The 22,037-nt window shown below is 38.1% G+C and overlaps 1 protein-coding gene across 3 annotated transcripts; it reads left to right on the forward strand.

Annotated features, from left to right (window-relative positions):
- The first annotated feature begins 1,884 nt into the window (after nt 1-1,884).
- LOC121879998 (serine/threonine-protein phosphatase 6 regulatory ankyrin repeat subunit A-like) lies at nt 1,885-18,754 on the forward strand. Of its 3 annotated transcripts, XM_042386892.1 has the most exons (8): nt 1,892-2,119; nt 5,024-5,090; nt 6,127-6,158; nt 8,422-8,640; nt 10,580-10,856; nt 11,853-11,985; nt 14,147-14,284; nt 14,749-18,754. In XM_042386892.1, the coding sequence occupies exons 4-8, from the start codon at nt 8,592-8,594 to the stop codon at nt 15,760-15,762; spliced, it is 1,611 nt and encodes a 536-aa protein (XP_042242826.1). In that variant the 5' UTR covers nt 1,892-2,119; nt 5,024-5,090; nt 6,127-6,158; nt 8,422-8,591; the 3' UTR covers nt 15,763-18,754. The 3 variants fall into 3 exon arrangements, with proteins under 3 accessions (XP_042242828.1, XP_042242826.1, XP_042242827.1); XM_042386894.1 differs by lacking the exons at nt 10,580-10,856; nt 11,853-11,985; nt 14,147-14,284; nt 14,749-18,754 and adding an exon at nt 4,262-4,309 and having other exon boundaries at nt 1,885-1,958; nt 6,127-7,254; nt 8,422-8,634; XM_042386893.1 differs by lacking the exons at nt 10,580-10,856; nt 11,853-11,985; nt 14,147-14,284; nt 14,749-18,754 and adding an exon at nt 4,262-4,309 and having other exon boundaries at nt 6,127-7,254; nt 8,422-8,634.
- The last annotated feature ends 3,283 nt before the right edge of the window (nt 18,755-22,037 follow it).

Raw genomic sequence — 22,037 nt, forward strand, 5'->3', positions numbered from 1 at the left:
TTATTTCTAACGCTCCTACTGTTTGTATAGTATACATTTAAACCTACCCTTCCCTGGTCTTGTTTTACTCCTTGTCTTGAGTAACCAATTTTACTCCCTAAAGCAACTAGAACGTGTAAAAAAGGACATGATCATAGTAGTAGTGGTCATTCATTGCATTACCACCGAGACTGGGAGGAATGGGATTAACTAATCCAGAGGAGCTTGCCGCTACAGAACATCAGAACTCTGTCAAGCTCACGGCAGCCCTCACTGAACATATAATAGCTCAGAATGCAGCAAGTGAGGTGGATACCAACGAATTAAACAAGATTCGATGGTCCATTACGACGGAACGGCAGCACATCCAAAGTGATAAACTGCAATGACTGTTGCTGCAATTGCCAGAGAACGTGAAAATCAGAAGTAGCTATAGCGCAGGAGGTGGGCGCCTCAAACTGGCTAACAACGTTACCGATAAGGGCAAAAGACTTCATCCTTAATAAACAAGAATTCACAGATGCCAATGCTCTAAGGTACGGTAGGCCAGTAGAAGGTTGCCCTCCCAGTGCGTGTGTGGCTCATCCTATGACGTCGAGAAAGGGGGCTTCGTATGCATGAGGCATGACGAAGTAAGGGACCTCACGGCAAATTTACTGAAGGAAACGTGCCACAACGTCATGGTGGAACCGCCCCTCTTTCCATTGGACGGTGAGAACTCCATCACAGGACTTCAAACACATCCAACGAAGTCCATATGGTCGTCAGTGCCCTAGGATTCTGGACTCGGGGACAGCGAGCTGCACATGAGAATGACATGATGAGAGCATATGGGGAGAGAATCCTGAATGTTGATCAGGACAGTTCACTCCAATGGTGTTCACAACCTCTGGTGGGATGAGACCAAGTGCAAGATTTTTCTGCGCCAGACTAGTGGAGGTGTTATCTGAACGGAAGCAGCAGCCCAGAAGTTACGTCACAGCTTGGTTGAGATGTCGACTGTCCCCTCTCCTTAGGTCTGCTTTGCTCTGCCTCAGGGGAACGAGAGCGTCGCCCCCAAAGCCGACAACGGTCGCAGATAATGACTTTGAAGCAACAGTCACTGAATGCCGCATAGATCTGCGGATCAACGAACTCAACACAGCTAGGGTAGTTACTTATGTATTAGGATATTTAATTTTAAGGTAATAAAATGGTGGCGAAGGTGTGGCTGTAGAGGGAGGCTGGAGGCCACGCCTTTGAAAGGAAAGTATTAGTAGTAGTGGTTCAAGATATTGGTAGCAGTGTTGGTAGTGGTTCAGTTGAATTTTTTTGAATTTTGTTGCGGACAGTAGCTAGTTTATTGTGCACCCCATATTCATCCTGTGAGCGGTAGCGCCAAAAGGGTCACGGAGTATAGGCCACAAAGGGTGTTTACCAGACCCCAGGCTAAGACTTAGTGTTGGAGTGTGTAGCCATATGTCTGGTCTCACACTTTACTTTTAGTTTTGTTTACATCTGCCTGCGGGGCATATCCTTGACTGGTAACTATAAAACATGGCTATTTACATACATTACTCCTACCTTAATGAATTGAAGCTCTCTGTTCGGTTTACAGTACAGATGAACTAGAGAAAATAACGTTATGTAAAAACCCATTTTCACTTCTATAGTTAGAGACACTAATCACTGGGAAAGTTTTGGCTTCTATTACGCCTGGCAGCGAAGTTGACCATAGTACAAACACATTAGTGTTATCTTCATGAGTGACTCTTGTACCATTCCATATACGCAGTCTTGAGTATTTTATCTTTATATAGATACATATATTTTCAGTTCCTTTGCTGTACAGGTATTATAAAGGATAGTAAACTAACCCTTATCATGGCAAGCCTCAACTGTAAGAGACTTTGGGTTGTCAGATGGCGACACTGTAGCTGTATCGCCTGTAGCCTAGCAGTTTCACTTCAGGAACAGCGAAGTAATCCTTGTTACTTGTGGTAAGTGGCGTGTTACATCACATCAAGGACCTTAATTGTTGACAAGAATGTACAGCAAATACTCTCATCACCTGCACTAATTCAACCATTAATCGTCGGCTTACATAATATTTTGTGCGAAGGACACCATCACCTACAGACGCCTCCATCACAACTTAAAAGTAAGCATGTATGATACATCTGTTCTGGTCGTAGTAATTCTTTTACCTGCACTTCAGTATAACGTTGTGTTTAGTTAAGGGCCTCGAACATTTAATTGGCATCTTGGTTAAGAGGTTAGGTAAGGTTAGCTTAGGTTAGGTTTGGTTGAAATTATGTTTTTTCGATGGTGTTTGATGTGTTTGAACAACTTCCCAAATAGAGCGATGACTGAAACGACAATTTTACTTTTTCTTAAATATTTTTTTTCCTGTTATAACCGAGTATAATCTTTATATCCGAGGGTTAAAACACACAAAAATCACCAATTCAACGTTTCTCTACCTAATTTAACCTAACTTAGAAAAGTCGTCTTCCCATAATGAACTTGAGTTATTGATATGATGGAGGACGGTATAGTGAGGGGAACTTGTAGCACAAAATAATCCAGAATTATGTCTTTTTCACAGTTGTTTAACGCAGATCATTAGTCTATTTCGGTGCCATAATTACATTGATTACAGTAATTCTCGAAGAAAATTTTGTGCATGCGTAAATCTCACAAGCCTTCACCTGTACTGTGATTGGTCTAACTAACCTGTTCATGTGAAGCTAATGTAAAACAAACCTCTTTATAAATATCCACTAAATTGTGTTTTGCGAACTTTATATCCGCTATTGTTGTTGAATGTTGGTCCTGTGTTCTGATTTTGTGCTCGTTTTTGGCCAGGTTTATGTACCGTACGCTTGTTGTTAATTATATGTTAGGAAAAATAGGTGGAGTTCTCAAAGCCTGATTGGTAACTGTGCAAAATATTATACTCCCAGATATATTTTTCCACCTGAATGTACAGACTCAACAACAGTTTCTCGAACCCTGGACACGAATGGGACTTGGAATCTCGGATTGGTTTCAGATTCTTCGTTCGTTTTTCAGTTTACAGAGTACTGTACTTATAGCGTTTGAGAAGTTTTTGGTGAATGTACACTGCTCTCTCTAGAACTTTAGATACAACACACATTATATTGTCTTCACCTCATTACATAAATTATATACAATAGTTACTCTAATTTTCTGAGGAGCGACTCTGTTGAAACATGAGCTGAAGTGAAAAGAGTGTGTAATGTGGTGTTTAGCTCCACCGGCTTACAATAATTGCAAGATTACTCCTAAAAATCCCAATACTTTCTGAGCATACATAAATGAGATAATTATAATTGCAGACATGAAATAGGACACGAAACACTTACATTAGCTCCATAAAAGAATCACTGAAGATGTGAATTACACGAAAGCCCTTGGGAACTTTCGTGTTTTCTTCTTTCCTTGTGGTTATCAGCATATACCTGGATCACGCGAACCCACAGTGATTTACTTGTATATATATATATATATATATATATATATATATATATATATATATATATATATATATATATATATATAATTGTTTTGATCTTATTTACATTTGTAAATAATAATATTTACGAATATTGGTAAAATTGTAGTTTGGGCCAATATGCCCCAGTAATTTAGAAATTAATTTATCCTGTGTATTTTGGTGATTTAATCGAATTCGACCTTTATTTCCGGGGGAAAGTACCCGTTTTAGAGCTTTACCCTTCCTCCTCCCCATCCTCCCCCCCCCTAAAAAAAGCCGTATGGAAAAACTTTGAAATTCATTTCTTATTTTGCCCCCCTGGTTGACATGGGGTTAGAAATATTCCAAATAGGAGATCTTGTAGTGGTTACTCTCCCCTACAACTGCGGATTGGTCACTTACCGTCCGCTTCCCAGCCAATCAGCGGCGAGTTCCACAAAACAGCCCTCGCGTTCGAACTGCGAGGTGATGGGTCAGTTACCGCCTTCATATCAGCCAATCAGCACCGTTTCTCATCTTTGCACTTCGACTCTTGATTCGGCAGACTCATATAAATACTCTCCTGCCTCGCCGTTTATTTAATTCACGGTTTCAAATTCTCGAATCACGCGGGTTATACATTACACCATGTCCGTTCATACAGTACCAAAATATTTAAATTTATTTTGAGCATTTTTTTAATGATTTTTTTTTTCACTCATAAATATAAGTAATTCTTTGCTTCCATATATTATTGCCCAATCTCTACTGAAAACAAGATTTTTAATTCCTGGAAATTTTCAGTAATGAGTCGACACTTGAAGGATTATTCCAACATCAACATCTTCTCAGGTAATGTGATTTATTTATTTAATGTTACGATGCCAAGAGTTGACAGATCATTGTTTTTGTGAGGTCCTTCCAAAGAATGGTCCTATATTGATGGTATTAATTCACAATAACAAAGCACACCATTAAGTCGTGATGGTGTTGAATCAAAGTTCACTCTACTGCACTGGTTAATTTAAAGCTGCTAATGAGGCCCGAATTCAGAACGGTCGTTTGAACCCGTGCGCAGGTTTAAAACAAGGATCGAGTTGGGATTACAGCTTGTTAGTGTTCAGAACGATGGCCATTTCCTTCACACTATAACTCCCGCAATAAAATGTCCTTCTAGTCACCACTTATGGCCGTCAGATGCCTTCATCCCATCCAAATCTAAATTTAACAACTCTGTCAAGTGTTGCCAAATTTTTATAAGATTACATGAAGCTGAGAAAACACGTGCAGGTCAAAATCTATTACAGGTATTACTTTGACTCCTTTCTGACCGATGAGACGATATTTTTGTTAGGAGACTTGTTGCTATTTGTACTTACAACAATAAAGGATGTAATAAATTAGTTTAACTTTTACAGCACAGTAATCTTCATGTTGTACATGAGTTACAGATTTTTTCTACTTTTCTTAGCTCAAAAACAGTTTTTGGAAACTCGTTAAATAAATTTTGAAGGCATAACCGCATAAGACAAGTGAGTAAGACTGCTTTCTCCCTCTCTCTTACAGACGAGGACACAGAGTTAGTTCCTTTACGCAACACCAGTCATCCCCAGGACTCTGCTAATGGAGAAAGGTAGGTCTTGCAGGGACACAGGAACCAGCAAGAGTAGTTCAAGCCTGTCTGTATACAGTCAGTTTGTTCAAGGGGTCAGGCTATAGGCTGTTTTCACAGCTTCACTGGGGCAATAAATTTAGCTCTACCATTGGAAAAATATTTGACAACTTCTCCAGTAAGATTTCATATGAAGTAAGAACACAAACATTATACAATACAGTACCCACAAATTATAGTAGCGCTGTAATGATTGGTGTTAATTTACTTCTCTGCTCAAGTCCTTGTTACTGTCACTCTCTCATATGGCCTCAGCTTGTATACATCTATCTATTGATCAGACAAGGTGAATGAGTTAGTTTGCAGGACCTCCTGGAGCTTTGTTGTGATAACATCTCTTGGCCAGCGTCAGACAGAGGCGACAGCCATCCAGTCATTACCAATTATGTTAAATTTCCATCCATCACCCACAGGGCTAGAAGTTACTGGATCATTCTTCAAAATTACTCCTGATAAATGTCTACACATTGATAGTTGGTGTGACTCGATTTCTCCCTTCCTAGTGAGGAACTGGTACCAAAAGTCATTTGCTTAAGTATATTGTGGCTTTAAACTATATACCGTACAGTGTCATACAGAAGAACTCTAACTTTGACTGTAGGTTAAGTGAGAAGATTCCTACTGTACTTGTCTGAAATTGTCTTTGAACCATTATTGGTATTTATTGGTGTAAGATCCCTCATCTTACCATAGCGACAAATGCTCTCACTTAATATCAACCATCAAAAGATTCACATGGAAGGATGAAAAGAGGGGTCATAATATTGAGAGATTTTAATATAGGGTAATACTGTCCTTGGTATTTTGTGTTGACAAGAGCATGTACGTACAGTACATATAATTGTCTGGTCCTTTCTGCATGTTATCGATGTACAGTATACTGTAGTATAATGGTTATGGTGTAACTCACGTGAGAAAATTATATTAAACTAAAAGTCTGACAAAATTTAATGTTTATGCATTAGTAAACCAGATACTTAGTGACTTTATTTTTCAGCTCAGAGGACGATGGTTTGCCTACTGATGGAGGTGAGAGCAACCCCTGGATGATGGCCAGTGCACCTTATCAAAATATTAATTGTGATAAGAACATAGCTTTGTATAATGCAGCTTCTACAGGTAATGACAAAGAAGTCTGTAAATTACTTAATGAAGATGTAGATGCAAATTATCAAGACAAGGAAGGCAGAACTCCACTTCTCGTGGCTATTTGTAACAAGGAGCTTTCATGCATCAACATCTTAATAAACAAATCTGATATAAGTCTTGAAGACAAATCTGGAAGAGGTGTTCTTCATTATGCTGTACAAACAAGATCACCAGGCCTACTAAAAGATTTACTCGGATTTCCAGGCATTAAGGAGAGAATAAATTATGAAAATTTAAAGATTGGAACCCCACTCTTGTATGCAATCCACTGTTTTTCTTTCGAGTGTGTAGAAGTACTGCTGGATGAGGGTGCCTCAGTAACCTTGGCATGTGAAGTTGGTGGTAATCTTCAGTTTCCCTTACACGAGGCTGCAAAAAGTGGAATGTGTGGAATCTGCCAAAGAATTGTTAATATAGATGTGAACACTCTTAAACTCGAGAATGGCAAGGGAGAGACCCCACTTCACATGGCAGTACATGGTAAAAGGAAGAAGGGCAAATATGTTGTTCAACTGCTGAGTTCACTTTGTATCAAATATAATTATGAACTTTCGCAGGTAAACGCCGATGGTGAAACACCAATGCACATTGCTGCTAAAAATGGAAAGGAAATGTTTGTTAAGGAACTGTTACATGGGTCAGTCACCAAGAGTGATAAGCAGAAAAATGTTCCATTACATAATGCAGCTGGTAGCGGCAGTTTAGCTTCATGCCAACTCCTTGTACGGAAAGCAAAATCAATGCTCTATCACTTCAATGCTGATAATTACCTTCCTCTTGATATGCCCTTTGAGAAGGACAAGAAGAAGGACAGGGAGGAGAAGAAGGAGGATCATGTTAAAGCTTTTCTAGTTAAAAACACATCTCTTTCTGTCATAGAGAAAAAGGCCAAGAAACCAGAAAAGAAAAGACTACTTTCTTCATTAAAGCAACGCATGAAGACATATTTTGATGATGCTCTTAAAAAGAAGAAGAAGTAAGTACATTTTTAACTAATGTTCATATACAGTAGTGTTGCTCTTACTTAATATTTGTATGAATCTTGTGTTTATTTTAAAAGGCCAACGATGCTTCCATTTTCATTATTTATTATTTGTACTGTACAGTACAGTATTTATTCTCATGTTTGAAGTTTAATGCCAGGTAGACTTAATAATTTATTATCCAGTGTGGTTATTTTTTCATCTACAGGGTGACCCATGAAAGATATATATATATATATATATATATATATATATATATATATATATATATATATATATATATATATATATATATATATATATATATATACATATATATATATATATATATACATATATATACATATATACACACACACAGGGGGTCCTCATTATAAGTGGTTTCACACTTAAGTTGGTCAAATAAATATTTGTGGACCTACAATTAAAAGTCCTCGCAGTTAAGAAGATTCTAAGGCTGAAATCCTTCAATGGGAGCACAAGTGTTTAAGTGGTTGAAATTCCCACCCGCCTCCCATTCTCTTAAAGGTCATCCTTCTCACCTGCACTATGCATGCTCAGTACCAATCACCTGTGTCCACAGGCATTATTTTGAAGTGCTCCAAAAACTATAATTATCAATTTTGTCGTATCCTTGGTGACATTGGTGGATTATTTTTGTAGCCATCAGTTCCAGACCGAAGCAAGGTGGTGTAGTGGCTAAAGAGAGGCGTAGTAGCTATGGGATGGTCGTTACACTAGGAGTTACATATCGTAAGAAAAGTGGTGAGCATATCTCAATGAACCACTTTCACTGAAATGAGTGCGTGGTTAGGTAGCTTGGGCCGCATCAACACACCGACCCCAAACGACTCAGTCCCTTAAATAAGTTATAAAGCTAAATAATTTAATAAAATGATGTGGAGAAGTTAAATCTTGTTAAAACTACACAGGTGGTATGAACATGCATAAAAAAATAAAGGTGAGAATGAATAAAGAAACTACAGTACAAGATATTTGTAATAAGAAAGAGGGAAGAGAGCAAAAGTGTATATAATTACAGCAGTCAGTTTTGGTGAATAAAATCTCCTCTAGACATGATAAGCAGCAGGTATGAAGGTGAGAAATAGCTGGTATATGGCCTACAGACATTAGATAAAGTGGAATGTCTTTTTTAACAGGATTGTCGTAGAAGCCATCATTTCCAGCGATTGGTGGGCAACAGCCATGTCTCCCAGGGGTGACGCAACACCGTCAGGCTTACGGTAACCTTATCAGGACTTTCCCTGACCTTGCCGAGAAGTTACTGAATGAAAAATACACATCAGTGAACCCCAAGAACCAAGAGTTAATGACTTTTGAGTTCACTGAGTTTGAGAATAACTATTATATTCCAAAAGGTAAATTATCTATTGAAAATACTTATCTTAAACATTCCTTGAATTTATTTAATGTTTTTGTTGTTGTTGTTGTTGCTCAGTGAGTGTCACAATAGATTAATATTATAATATTGAGTACATATATATTCATATCTCATCTTCCCTAACTGTGAATTGTTAACATTGCAAACTTTTGTAACATTCTGGAAAATTTGCAAACATTACATTATTCTTTCTTACAAAATTTTCCCTATTTTCCTAAAGATTCAGCTTTAATTTTTACTTTCTGAGCATCAAACACTTTTCTCCATCACTGTTTGAAATTTTACAGCAATTTTGTTAAATTTTTTGAGTTGCTCGATTAATTTTGTTGCTTTTACTTTTATTTACTTTTATCCTCTTCACCACTGATCGGCTCGTTAGCCGCTTGGGTGATCGGTTACGTCTCAAGGGGCGCCACTCAGTTGAGTGTGCTTACCTGGAGCTGGCGGACGCTCGCCCCACGAGGGGGTCACATCTCAAGGTTGAAGAAGCCGCAGGTCCAGAAAACTGTGAGGGCAAACTTTTTCGGAGTGAGAGTTGTGAACTCTTGGAACAATCTGCCAGAGAATGTTGTGACGGCACCGAGTGTGAGCTCTTTCAAGATAAGACTTGATCACCACTGGAACAGGTTCAGGTACATTCAGGAGCCGGTGCATGCCCAGTACTTGCCAACAGTACGTAACAGAGACGTGACCGATCCCCCAAGCAGCTAACAAGCCGACCAGTGGTGAAGAGGATAAAAGTAACATTTGTTGCCAACCAGTATAATGGATCTTACCAGCCTTTTGTTTTTATCTAGATTTTTTTTTTTGTATTGATACGGTATAGACAATTACATCTTTGATCAGAATTATGATATCAATTGTTGTTGTGCATGCTTATTGTAATTTGACAAATAAATGTCTTGGAGTTGCAAGTTCGTATAATACATTCTGACTGATATTTACTGTAATTTTTATTAAGAGTGAGTATGGGTTCTATTTAATGAGAAGTTTATGATAGTGAAATTTTTTTTTATTATATTCTATCCAATTACTGAAAGTACCATCCTCATGTCTGAGGGTTGATGACTATAACCCTTGTAGTGGACGTCTCCCCTACAACTGCATAGCCGCATGCCACCTGCTACGTCTTCCCTAGCAACCAAACGAGCTGCCCAGGGGGGGGCGTCACCAGATGCCACAGTATCCTAGCAACGGAGTCAAAAGACCGGCGGCTTCCCATGGTTGACTCACGGCTGCTGTGTATATAAGCTCTGTCTCTCCATTGAGATTCATTCTGGCCTCTCTTCTTGAACACGCAACACCTCCTCCTCTGCCGCTGCCTGGCGGCCCTCGCTTCTCCTCTGCCTGCCTGGCGGTCCTCGCTCCCGCCGGCGAGCATGGCGACCCACAAGCTGTCCTTCTCTGAGCGTCCTCACCAACCAGCTCTCTTATTCTGCTCTCGGTTCCTGAACACGCAACACCACCTCCAAGCAAGCTCCTCGCTGTCCCATTCTCATTCAACCTGGAGGCCAGCAACAGGCAACATCTTCTCTAACGAAGCTCCTGCACGTCTACCTCCTTCAACACGCTACTCACCGAACGTGTCTACTGAGCAGCTCCTCACCACACGGCATCTCCAGCACCAGACTGTCTACCATATAACTTATATTATATAAGAAAACCACCACCTTAGAGTTTCCATCCATCCTGAGTGCTAGACAACATAATATCACGAAACCCTACACCCTCCACTCAAAATATTTAATGGCTGTCTATAGCAGTCCTCCAAGATCTTACACCTTCGAGGACTTAACTTTTAATTTCTTTCATTCATCCCAGTCTCTACCATTTTTCACTTATACTAAATTACATGGGTAAATTGACACTACTTTTCTTATTTAGTAAAATTTTCATTATTCCTTTTTTTGTTCCAGCCAATGCTAAAAATTCAGAGGATTACGATGAAGAGAGTCCATTCAAGAACACCGGCGAGTTAAAACTTGGAGCTAAGCAGATAGACGACTTCTCCACTTACTACAACCATCCTGTCAGAATCATGATTGAGAAGCAGGAGGCTAACCTCTTGTTGAACCCTGTCACCCAAGCCTGGCTCGACTACAAATGGTCCTACCTCATTAACTTCTACAGATTCTTGATAGGTTCTGACTTCATCCACTTAATGTTTCTGATCGCCTACATGGGTACTGTCTGGTGAGTTGGGGTGGTGGTGGTAGTGACTGTTGGTGAGTGGGTGGTGGTCGTAGTGACTGTTGGTGAGTGGGGATGGTGGTTAGTGACTGATGGTGGTGGTGACAGTTGATGGATGGGAGTGGTGGTGGTAGTGAGTGTTGATGAGTAGGGGGTGGTTATGGTATAATTGTTGGTTCAGATAATTTTGATAATACTTGCAACAGGGAATCTCTCTTGTTGGTGACAGAAACTCAGATGTATGACAGGCAACTTTATTCTTGGGGTGATGATGTAGAAGGCATGTGACAAGTACACACAAAAATCACACTCACAAATAGTCCCCAATTGTGTCCACACTATTAGTTATGTATAGGTAAATAACGAATAACAAGAAGAGAAAAGACGTAATGTTGACATGTGTATAAGGACAGTTCCTCAGTGGGAATATAATTACAATAATATTTCACACACTTATAACAAGCTAGACGCAACAATCGAGTGTCTATAGTCAGTAAAACAATGTCTGTTTTCAAGAGTATGAGAGACTTGATTGACCGCCCAAGCGGCTAATGAGCCGATCAGTAGCGAAGAGGATAAAAGTACAGTATGATCATTTATGCCCCAATGTACTGTAGATCCCATTATGTACACCGAAGCGTAGACTAGGAATCCTATCTTGCAACCAATCCCATGTCAAACTGACATCTTGTATAGCTCCTGTTAGCTGCCAACACCTTGGTGCGTGGGTCTACAAACTGCCCTAGGCCTAAGGTCACATCACCAACTCCCTCCCTGGGACAATGGCGCATCACAAGGTGTGAGTGGGCCTTACTGGTAGTGCATATGGCGGCAATAATGCTGTAGGGAAGAATAAGTCACCCTGCTCATACAAATTACTGTCTGTGCTCTAAGGAATTAAGTAGTGTTGTGTGTGAAGCTCATTTGTTTATAGAGATTTAATTGGTTTCTTACCAATGTTATGCTCACTAGAGGATTATTTCTTTCTATCTCTTGCAGGAATACGACTGACATTGATAGCTGTGACATTGACTGGGCTACAAAACAAATTTTGGCTCCACATGTATTCTACTGTTTGCTGTGGTTGTCATGGATATTGATATTCTGTGAAGAAGTTTTCTTATTCATTACAGTAAGTTTAATTTATTCTTGAACTGGTAGAGTATTGTCTTAACCACACAGTCTTCTTTGTAGCAACAACATGGCAGCTGTGTTATCCTTAAAATTAAATGTCAGAATTAAAAAAGTAAGCTCATTCTTAAGTTCCATTTTCTGCCTGGAGCTGTGGTTCTTACTGTACAGTACTGTATTATTAGTTTGTAATATATTGTTTGTACAACCATCACTTTCTTGTAACAGTTGCAATGTTGATAGTCTTGGTCACACACACACACACACACACACACACACACACACACACACACACACACACACACACACACACACACACACACACATTCAATGCATATTATATCATTATGTCTAAATTAAATGTAAGTCTGTATATTTTCAGCCACCGGCTGGAACTCTATTAATAAACCGTTTATTATTATTATTATTATTATTATTATTATTATTATTATTACACACACACACACACACACACACACACACAAAGGAAGTACAATGAACCACTCAAATGAACTGGCTGCCAGAATGTTGCCATACATTAATGGACCTTTTAGAAAAAAAGCTTTGTGAATCCTGTCTCGTTCTTCAAACACCCTATCCCATTGTTAAATCGCCACAGCATTATGCCAATACATGTACACAGCATAAATCACTTTGGTTAACTGTTAAGCAAATTTACTTCATATGCTCCAATGACATGATTTTGTGTTTTACGACTTAGGTATTCTGTGAACATAATTTAGAAAACAAATATATCTCTTCTGTTTCTCTGATGTTGAGGAATCTTGGAACAACAGAGTTATTTTGTTTGTGTGTCCCCCGTTGCCACTTTCTAACACTTACAGTTCCAAAATTTAGGACTTTCACATGATAATAATTTCCTTACAATATATTTTTTTAATCTGGCTTATATAAATACTGTACTTGGAGATCAATGAGTGAAAACAATCTATCTGTTATTACTCAAAAGAAAACCAGTCACACTATAATTCCATTCTCAGTGTGTCATGCTCGAGGGGTTGTATATTACCAGGTGAGGAAATTGTATTTAAAGTCAACCAACACAGAGACACTGTTCCTGGATCTATGACATGAAAGAGAACACCTCTTCATGACTCTTTCTGGCAGCATGATCATTATTGTTTAGGAAGTTATGCATGCATACTACATGGTGTTATAAATGTGTGGGTAATATAGACTTTCATGTTGAAGCTCCCTCCCTTACAGTATCAATTTGTGTTTAATCACATAACATATTTATCTGGAAAAAACAAAGATGCTTGTTCTGTAGCTGGCTGTGTATTTAAGTCACAAACAAAGGCGTGGCCCTACCTACTCCTGTATAGGGTTAGGTAATAAAATGATGGTTGCCCCTCGTGTAACGAGGATGGCCAGCCCAAGGACCACCTAGGTGTGAATTTGTTTAAGGTGTAGAAGCTGTCGCCAACACAGCTACCACACCCCAAGTAAACAAGTTGCATTATCCAGTGTCAAGGAATAGTCCGAGAAGACCGGACAACTCGCCAACTGCACTGGCTAACCATTACCCCGGAATACGATCCGCATATCGATTAACATCCAGGTTCCCAATTACTGATGGGTAGACGGAGGCAAATGGCGTAAAGAAACTTGCCCATAGTTTCATCCTGCCCGGGGATCGAACTCGGGTCATGAACACAACCACTTAACTCTCTGCCCTGTGCAGCTACCAAACAGGGAGGTACTACCACCTGGCAAGATATTGGAAGCATAATGTGTTGTCTAATGGTAGACCCTGCTGCCATATGGTATCACAAAAAATTGTGACCAAGTCCCAGGTTGCTGATCTGTCTTTCTGCCTCATTTACACACAATTGCAGGGTCTCCATTGTTTGTCTTACTATTGACAACGCAACATCCAAACTGTCATTTCTCACTATTGATTGATTTTTTCATTTTTGTACTTATTATTATTATTATTATTATTATTATTATTATTATTATTATTATTATTATTGTTGTTATTGTTATACTTTTTATTTATTTTATTAATTATTAGTAATATTATTAGTATTACTATATTTCGCCCTCCAGGCCCTGATGTGGGTCAGTGACCTGTGCCCGGGTGGGCTAATCCCCGTAAAAAAAAAAAAAAAAAATCTTATCTATTGTTTCTGTTACAGCTCAACAGGAGGTACATCACCTTCACCCCAAATGTACTGCTGATCTTTAGGCTTGTGCAGTTTGTTCTCACTTTGATCCTCTTAATCTCACCTCTAGTAATGCAGTCATGCCAGCAGCGTCTTGGAGTGGTGCAGGAGGTGAGTAGACCCTCATAGTGTGACAGATAGGTTGTACCTGTATGTATTTTCCTTACAGTATGATAGGTAGGTAGGTTGTACTTCCTTATCTTAATTAAGCAAAACAGCTTATGATGAATATGAAATTCATATTCAGTAATAGTTGTTACCTCCAATCAATATTACCAGTACAAGTGCAGTACAGTATGGGTCTTGTATGGTTTGTCTTGAATACCATAGCACTCGATTATAAATAATATTCTGAAACTATAACTTAATGTTTATGTAGTTATTGTATATTATGATTTCCAACTGAACTGGAGGGATTTTGTTTTCTATGTTGCACTCAGAGTGAGGTTTTGATGCACTCCATATAAATAAGCAGCATAAAATACAGTATAATTAAGTAAATTGAATAAAGGTAGATTATTTCCAGACTTTTCACATCGGCTTGTAAATATTACCATTTTGCTGTGTTGTTCTAGGTGTGGTCATGGCAGTGTGGGGTGGTAGCAGTGTTGCTGACTTGGGTACATGTACTCGATGCAATCCACCAAATATACACATCTGAAACTCTACCTGTCCTTAAAGACTTCGGGAATATCATCTTTAAAGTTTTGTATTTTGTATTTACATTTGTTTTGATATTTTCATTCATTTTCCACATCCTGCTTCGGGGACAAAAGAACTTTTCCACATGGTATCAATCAATAGGAAGTTCTCTGGCATGGATGCTGCTGGATCTTGATTATGGGGACATATTCGTGGATCCAGATTCGCATCTACAGTATCCTATCCAGAGTAACTTAATTTTCTTCTTGTTTGTCACGTGTATTGTATTCTTGATAATGAGCTTGATTGACAAAGAGCAACAAACTGTTACCGAAAGGAATCCTCACAGTGTGGACATCAAAAGAATAGCGCTAAGAGTCGAGCTGATTTTCAAGCTTGATAAATGTGCTTTCTGGTGTCACCGTTCATATGTCAAGACCATTTTAAAAAAGAGCGATCAAGCCCCCTTCTTATTGGATGCATTTTTTGGGAGTACACCACCTACAAAAACAAAGGAAGAAACTCCCATCCAAAGCATATTAGATAAAGTGGAGGAAATTGTGAAGAATAATGAAAACATGTTAAAAGATGTCGAAAACACACATGACATTTTGAGACGTCATGACAAATATCTTGAACATTTGAAAAATATTGAGAAGCTTGATATCTTGAAAGACTGTGTCAAGAAGCTGGACATTTTGGACAACAAACTTGACATCTTAAAAGGCTATGACAATAAACTTGATATGTTGGACAACAAACTTGGCATCTTGAAAGACTATGACAACAAACTTGATATGTTGGACAACAAACTTGACATCTTAAAAGGCTATGACAACAAACTTGATATGTTGGACAACAAACTAGACATCTTGAAAGACTATGACATAAAGATGAGCACCATAAAAGATGATATAATTAATGAGATAAAGAATCAAACTGAGTAAGAAAATCAAAGCTCTAAAACATTTTATTCATGAGTGGTGTGAGGCACAAGACTGGTCCTCGCTGGGACACAGTCATCATACCCATAATGCCTTAAGGGTGATGGGGTAATATTGAAGTTCTTAGTCAACTTCATTGATGCTATTTTAATGAACCTCAGTTTGATCAAGATACAATGTGGAGTTAATACATTTAATGGACCTTTGAAGAAAAAACTGAAGGGTTCTTTCACCCACCACATGGTTCAGACTTCCATGGCCATGGTTGTTAATCATAAAATCTCAGCTGAGCCTGTACACTATATTGTCTGTCAATTTACCCATTAATAGCGCTGATTAAGGTAACTTCAGTATTACCCTTAAATGTTTTGTGAATAAAGATGGCCTACTTATTGTCTTCATATATGTTACTGATCAAGTTATAAACCACATAGTGGAACCTTTACTTTCCATTTACCGTTTAAGTGACATGCCCATTAGTGTTAATTGTAAGCTTTTGGTGTATGCCGATCAAACTGGGTTCAACACGTCAGGAAATTCAACTCTTCCCCCCACATTACATCATAACATACTTCTCTTCCCTTCCTTGTCTATGTTGCCCAGATACAGCTTGAGTCAACTTGCTGAAAATGGGTTGGTTTAAGGAAGCCAAGAGACACGGTAATTATGTGTCAATCAGCCATAAAACCCTTGTTGTGAAGGTCCCCAGGGCAGGTGGACAACCGCCCACCACTGTAGCTGCCCGCACAGGATCCCCACGAACTCCTCAAACCATAGAGGGAACCTGACCCAGCCCTCATTCAGCATTACAAATGTTACAACATGTCCACCCTCTCTACTGCAGGAGACAACTACCCACAAAGACCAGTAACAGTTGTCCCTCCCACTTGAACAAGGAGTCATCCTCAGTTCATCCTAAGTGTGTTGGTTGTAGCACTTGGAGTACGTTACTCTCCTCTCCCTACCATTTTTAACTTTCTCTGATCTTTCTTTTTCACACCTGAGTGACCCTGAGTTTTTGTTCTTTATTCAGTACCAGTCTTCCTACACTGGTGGTGATGGCATTGGTCCCCTGGGTGTGTGGGACTATGTGTATAAGATACTCGAGCGTGTAGTATACATTGATCTAAGTGCAGTGTAATACTTGTTATCTTCAACCATAAATTTTATGTTTATTTTGTAGATACACTATTACCGATTAGTCCCCAGCTTAAGTAAAGGAGAAGTTGAGGATGACTTTGTTGGCTACCCTTATTGGAATGGACTTTCTGTTTAATTATAGTCAACCAAAATTCCATTGAGTTCACTCTGGCTATCATACTTGCAATTTTACCTGGCAATACTGTTATGTGCAACGAATCTCGCAATATAACTTACATCCCTTCAAAACCAATTGCTTCAAGAGCTGTACTTTAACGTGCCTGGCAACTATTGTCCCTGCCGGATGAACTAACTGTAACTGTGTGTACTTTATTCTTTATATATACAATATTATATTGTATGATTATATAATATGTCAGTATAGCATTACATTGGATATTGTCTTAGTGAATACGTAGTTATAATAATAACTTCTATAATTTAACATTAACATGTTAAGTACAGGGTTGACATGATTAAAATAAAAAAATTTTAATCGAGTTATTTTAATCGATTATAATCAGAGAAAAATAATTGATTATAATCAATATAATTTTTATTTTAATTAAAATAATTAAAAAATCAAAAAGACATTTTCCACTATTTTTGTGTTGTACTCTTTATCATCTAAAACTCTACATTGACACACCGATAGATAGACAGCTACTGGTAGGTATACATAACTTGGTGCTACTCATACATGTTACATCATAATTTTAAATTTAAGTTACAGGGGTGTGAAATATCAGTGCACCCATGACAACCAGTGTTTTTGTGAACTCTATAGTGTTTATAGAAATATATGGTTAGTTTATAATAGTAACCAGGTAAAGACTGTAACAAAAAAAATATGTTTTTCCTAGGGCTCTTGTGATTCAAGCGAATCTGACCTTCGTTTCTGGTGCTAACCGCCCGTTTTCGAGTTGAGCCTCCCCCATGACGGATGAGGGAAGGACCTAACCTAATTTAACTGAACCTAACCATAAAAAACATGAAAACCCCCGACCTCTGACCCTCCCTAAGTGTTGATGGCGTTTTTACCTTAGACGCTGGCGTTATGTGACGTGTCTGGGTCCTCTAGCTGTGAGAGTGGCCTGATGGTCTGGTTTGTGGGTTCTCGAGGTCAGGGCGAGTAGCTGGAGGCGGCTGCTGGGTAGGTTACGTTAGGTGAGGTTAGGTCAGGTCAGGTCAGGTCCTTCCCTCATCCCTGTCAGGGGAGATGTGAGCTTAACTAAAAAATAGGCGGTTAGCATCCTCAACAAAACCATTGTGAAAACGTATTTCTTATGGAAAAATCGAAACCTGGCTACTATCATAAATTGACCAAATATTTATTCTTTGAGTTGTTATAAATAATGTATGTAAGATTATAAACATAACGTAAAGAAACTTGATATGTTGCCTAGGGAATATTATAGTACATAAACCGTAATTAGTCTGTTACATGAATGACCTGATTTGAGTGACCTGACTGGTTTCTGCCAACTACCTGAGTCTCCATTCCCCAAACCTCAAGATTCACCTAAGGAAACGTGGCCACAATGGAGCACCAAGAGCATTTGAAGAACCTACTGTACGTCTGGACTTTGCCAATGTGAGAAAGACCTCGGAGAAGCATTTGAAGGACTTAGATCACAGCATCAAGTGGAATTGTGTAAAATGAACTCTAAAGGCACATTAACACGTAATGAACCCGAGAATATTGTGCTGTATTTGTTTGGCTAAATACGGTGTGGTGATCATATTTTAATTCTTCATCTTAATGGTTGTACTAATACTTAAAAATTTATAATGTTAGTGTTAAAGTGTAGTCCTGCATAATACTCATCATGCTTTATTAAAATCTTATAATAATTGCAATATTTTACATGTCCGAGGGGGATTTTATCCAAGAGGGTTTTATCTAATGGAGTTTCCTAGATTTTTTTTTAGTGGGGTTAGCCCATCCGGGTCACTGACTCACATCAGGGACTGGGGAGCGAAAATATAATAATAATAATAATAATAATAATAATAATAATAATAATAACCACAAATAAATACTAATATGAAGAAAAAAATAAGCAAGAGTGAGAAATGATATCCAGTGCAGGTTCAGATACAATCTGGAGCCAGTGTATGATTGCCAAATTGCCCACCCAGCTAACGGGCCGATTAATGGAGAAGAGGACAAGTCATTGAGCAAGACCCAAGTAACAAAGTAACATACGATATTCCAAATAAACTCTTTTAAAAATGTATGAATAAGTAATTGAAACCCAGTTATCAGTGACTGTCTCTCCATCAAATTATATAACAGTAAATACACAAGTTAACATTAAAACCAGAGAGGAGAGCAACATAAACCCAATTTAAATAGGCCGCGCTTCACTTATATGACGTCATAGGTGAACTTCTATGACGTCAGAGAGAAAACCTGTTCTGATTGGTCGTTGACATCCAGGTTTTCAAACATGGCGGATATCCCTTAGTGATGAAAGGCCTTTTCCTTTGACCAATATAAGTGAAAATGTCCAGTTCTGAAGTACAAACCGGGAATTCTTCACAACAGATAAATGAAGGTAATATTATAGCACATTCAGGTTACTCTAGGGATATTATATATGATAAAATAATAATGAATCACAATCGTTCCAATCATACTTCTCAATCCAGTTTACTTCATCGAATTTTGGAACTTCTTTTAGTTGTTGATGAAGAATAAACAAGTTGTGAAAAGACCACAACACCAATGGCTTTTAAACCCTCCTCAACACTATAGAGAGACCTTTAAACCAAGAGTAACCACAAGATTGTTTTAAGTTTTAGTTATGTTGGTTTATAGTAAAATATATCCTTTAATGACAAAATAAAACCTTAACTGTTCTTGTTGGGTTTACTTGATATAAACCCTTGTGTGTTATGGTAGTTTTCAGTGATTTACTAATGATCAAATTACACTTTATTATTGGGTAGTTGTCTTAGTTATTTTATTTTTCCTGTTCCTCCATTAACAATTTACTGTAGATCATCTTGTATTTAATGAATGTTTAGTTATCTGTGTTCCCCCCTTGTTTGTTATGGGATAGTGTAATTGGTTCTTGATATAGAAGGAATTATTATTGTTTTATTTCTTTTAAAGGAAGATGATAGAAGATAACTAGTAATTTAGGTTAGGTTAGGTTAAATAAGGTAAATTAGGTTGGTTAGGTTAAATAAGGTTGGTTAGGTTAGGTTAAATAAGGTAAATTAGGTTGGTTAGGTTAGGTTAAATAAGGTTGGTTAGGTTAGGTTAAATAAGGTAAATTAAGTTGGTTAGGTAAGACAGATTAGTAGTGGTTAGGAGCTGCCAGATAGTTTTACCCCTGTTAAAGATGATTACTGTATCTCTAAATGGATATCATGAAGATTAGGAACCTCTCTACTTACTTGACCATGTGATTAAAAACCCTAATGCTAATTGTGACAGTTTGGATATAGGTTCTGGGTTAAATTATAGACTCGGTCACCCGGATGTTTTATTGTATGTGTTTTGAATGATTTTGATCTACCCTAATCTAACCTAACCGAGCTACAGGGCCCAGGAATTATATCTAACATAACCTAAATTCCTAAGATTCCCCGGATGACCGAAACTAAAATAATACCAGGTTATGTTGCTTTAATTTATCGTCATTGCTACTGGTACTCCATTTGCGACTTGGGTTGTCGGTCATATATCTGTTAGCTGTGTACTCTTGGCAATTACTGGAGGACTGTAGTGTTGCAGATTTGAGGATGTTACTCTGATTGATTCTTATGAAACAGGCCGATGAACCAACCAGCCTCTGAACTGACGTAACTTTGTACTCATATAAGAATAGTTTTTATATAAATTAATTAAGCTTGGGTACGGTTGGTTGGTTGGTTCATTTCACACACATACAGAATTTCAAATGACATGGATTTTACCACAGCCTCCTTGATGGCAGTTATTGTCAGGGTTAAAAAATGGACAATTATAATGTGATAGTTCTGGCACTGAATCTGTTAACTACAACTACTGTACAGGAAAATAAGGTACTGTACTATGTCCTTCAAACAAGACTAAAATAGAAAGGCCTGTTGAGAAGCATGGGTTTATTTAAGAAGATTAAAAGTACCTTAAAGTATTCAGACAAGTGTTCATGCTTTTAACTTTTATCCCCTTCACCACTGATCGGCTCGGTAGTCGCTGGGGTTGTTGGTCACATCTATTATGTTATCCACTGTTAGCAAGTACTGGGCATTCACTGTCTCCTGAATATATCTGAACCTCAAGTAATGAAAATTGTCAGAGCTAACCTCTTTGGAATGTTGTAATGGTATCAAGTGTGAGTGCATTTAAAACCAGACTTGACCAACACTGGTGATAGTCTAGGTATACATTGAAGAACCTGTACAGGCCTAGTATCGTACAATATTTGTCAATAGTCTCTAATAGAAAACTGACCAGCTAGAACCAACCAGTGGTAAAGAGGATTATGTAAAGTAAAGTTTAAGAGTGACCGTATTTATCATTAATTTTGTATCCACTGAAGATTAAACACGTTTATGCTACAAATTAGATGGGTAAATTTAATTATTGCACTGTAGGTTATGTTAGGTTATTTTGAATTAAGCACTGTAGGTTAGGTTAGTTTACTTTAGTTTAGCATTAGGGCTAAAATAAGTTGGGCAGTTAATCTTCGTGCAATGAAAAATTATCAAGACCCAAAATAAAAGTGTTACAACAGAAAACTATAAATCACAAAGATTAGCCACCTACTGTATATTCTGAACTGAGAATTCTTCCCATATAAAGCCAACTCATTGTCAGAGACTCGCAGTCCATTGCCCTAGTAGAATGTCCAACTCATCACTTGAATTAACTCCAGCTCTCATGACAAAAATGCACCATAGAACAACACTATTCCTGCATATATAACAGTACACTGTACTGTACTGTACTGTACTGTACTGTACTGTATATTCCACTACACCTCCTAACACAGTGCTCTTCAAACACACACTTCTTACCACCTCCTTCATACAAAGACTTCAACCATGTAGTGCACTCCTGTATTGTAACACACTTCAGCTTGGTAAAACAACCTTGAGGTAGTTCTAGCATCTTTAAGTGATCCTTCCAAAGTTTGTGA

This window comes from Homarus americanus, unplaced genomic scaffold (assembly GCF_018991925.1).
Source record: "Homarus americanus isolate GMGI-L3 unplaced genomic scaffold, GMGI_Hamer_2.0 scaffold30108, whole genome shotgun sequence".
Lineage (NCBI taxonomy): Eukaryota > Metazoa > Arthropoda > Malacostraca > Decapoda > Nephropidae > Homarus > Homarus americanus.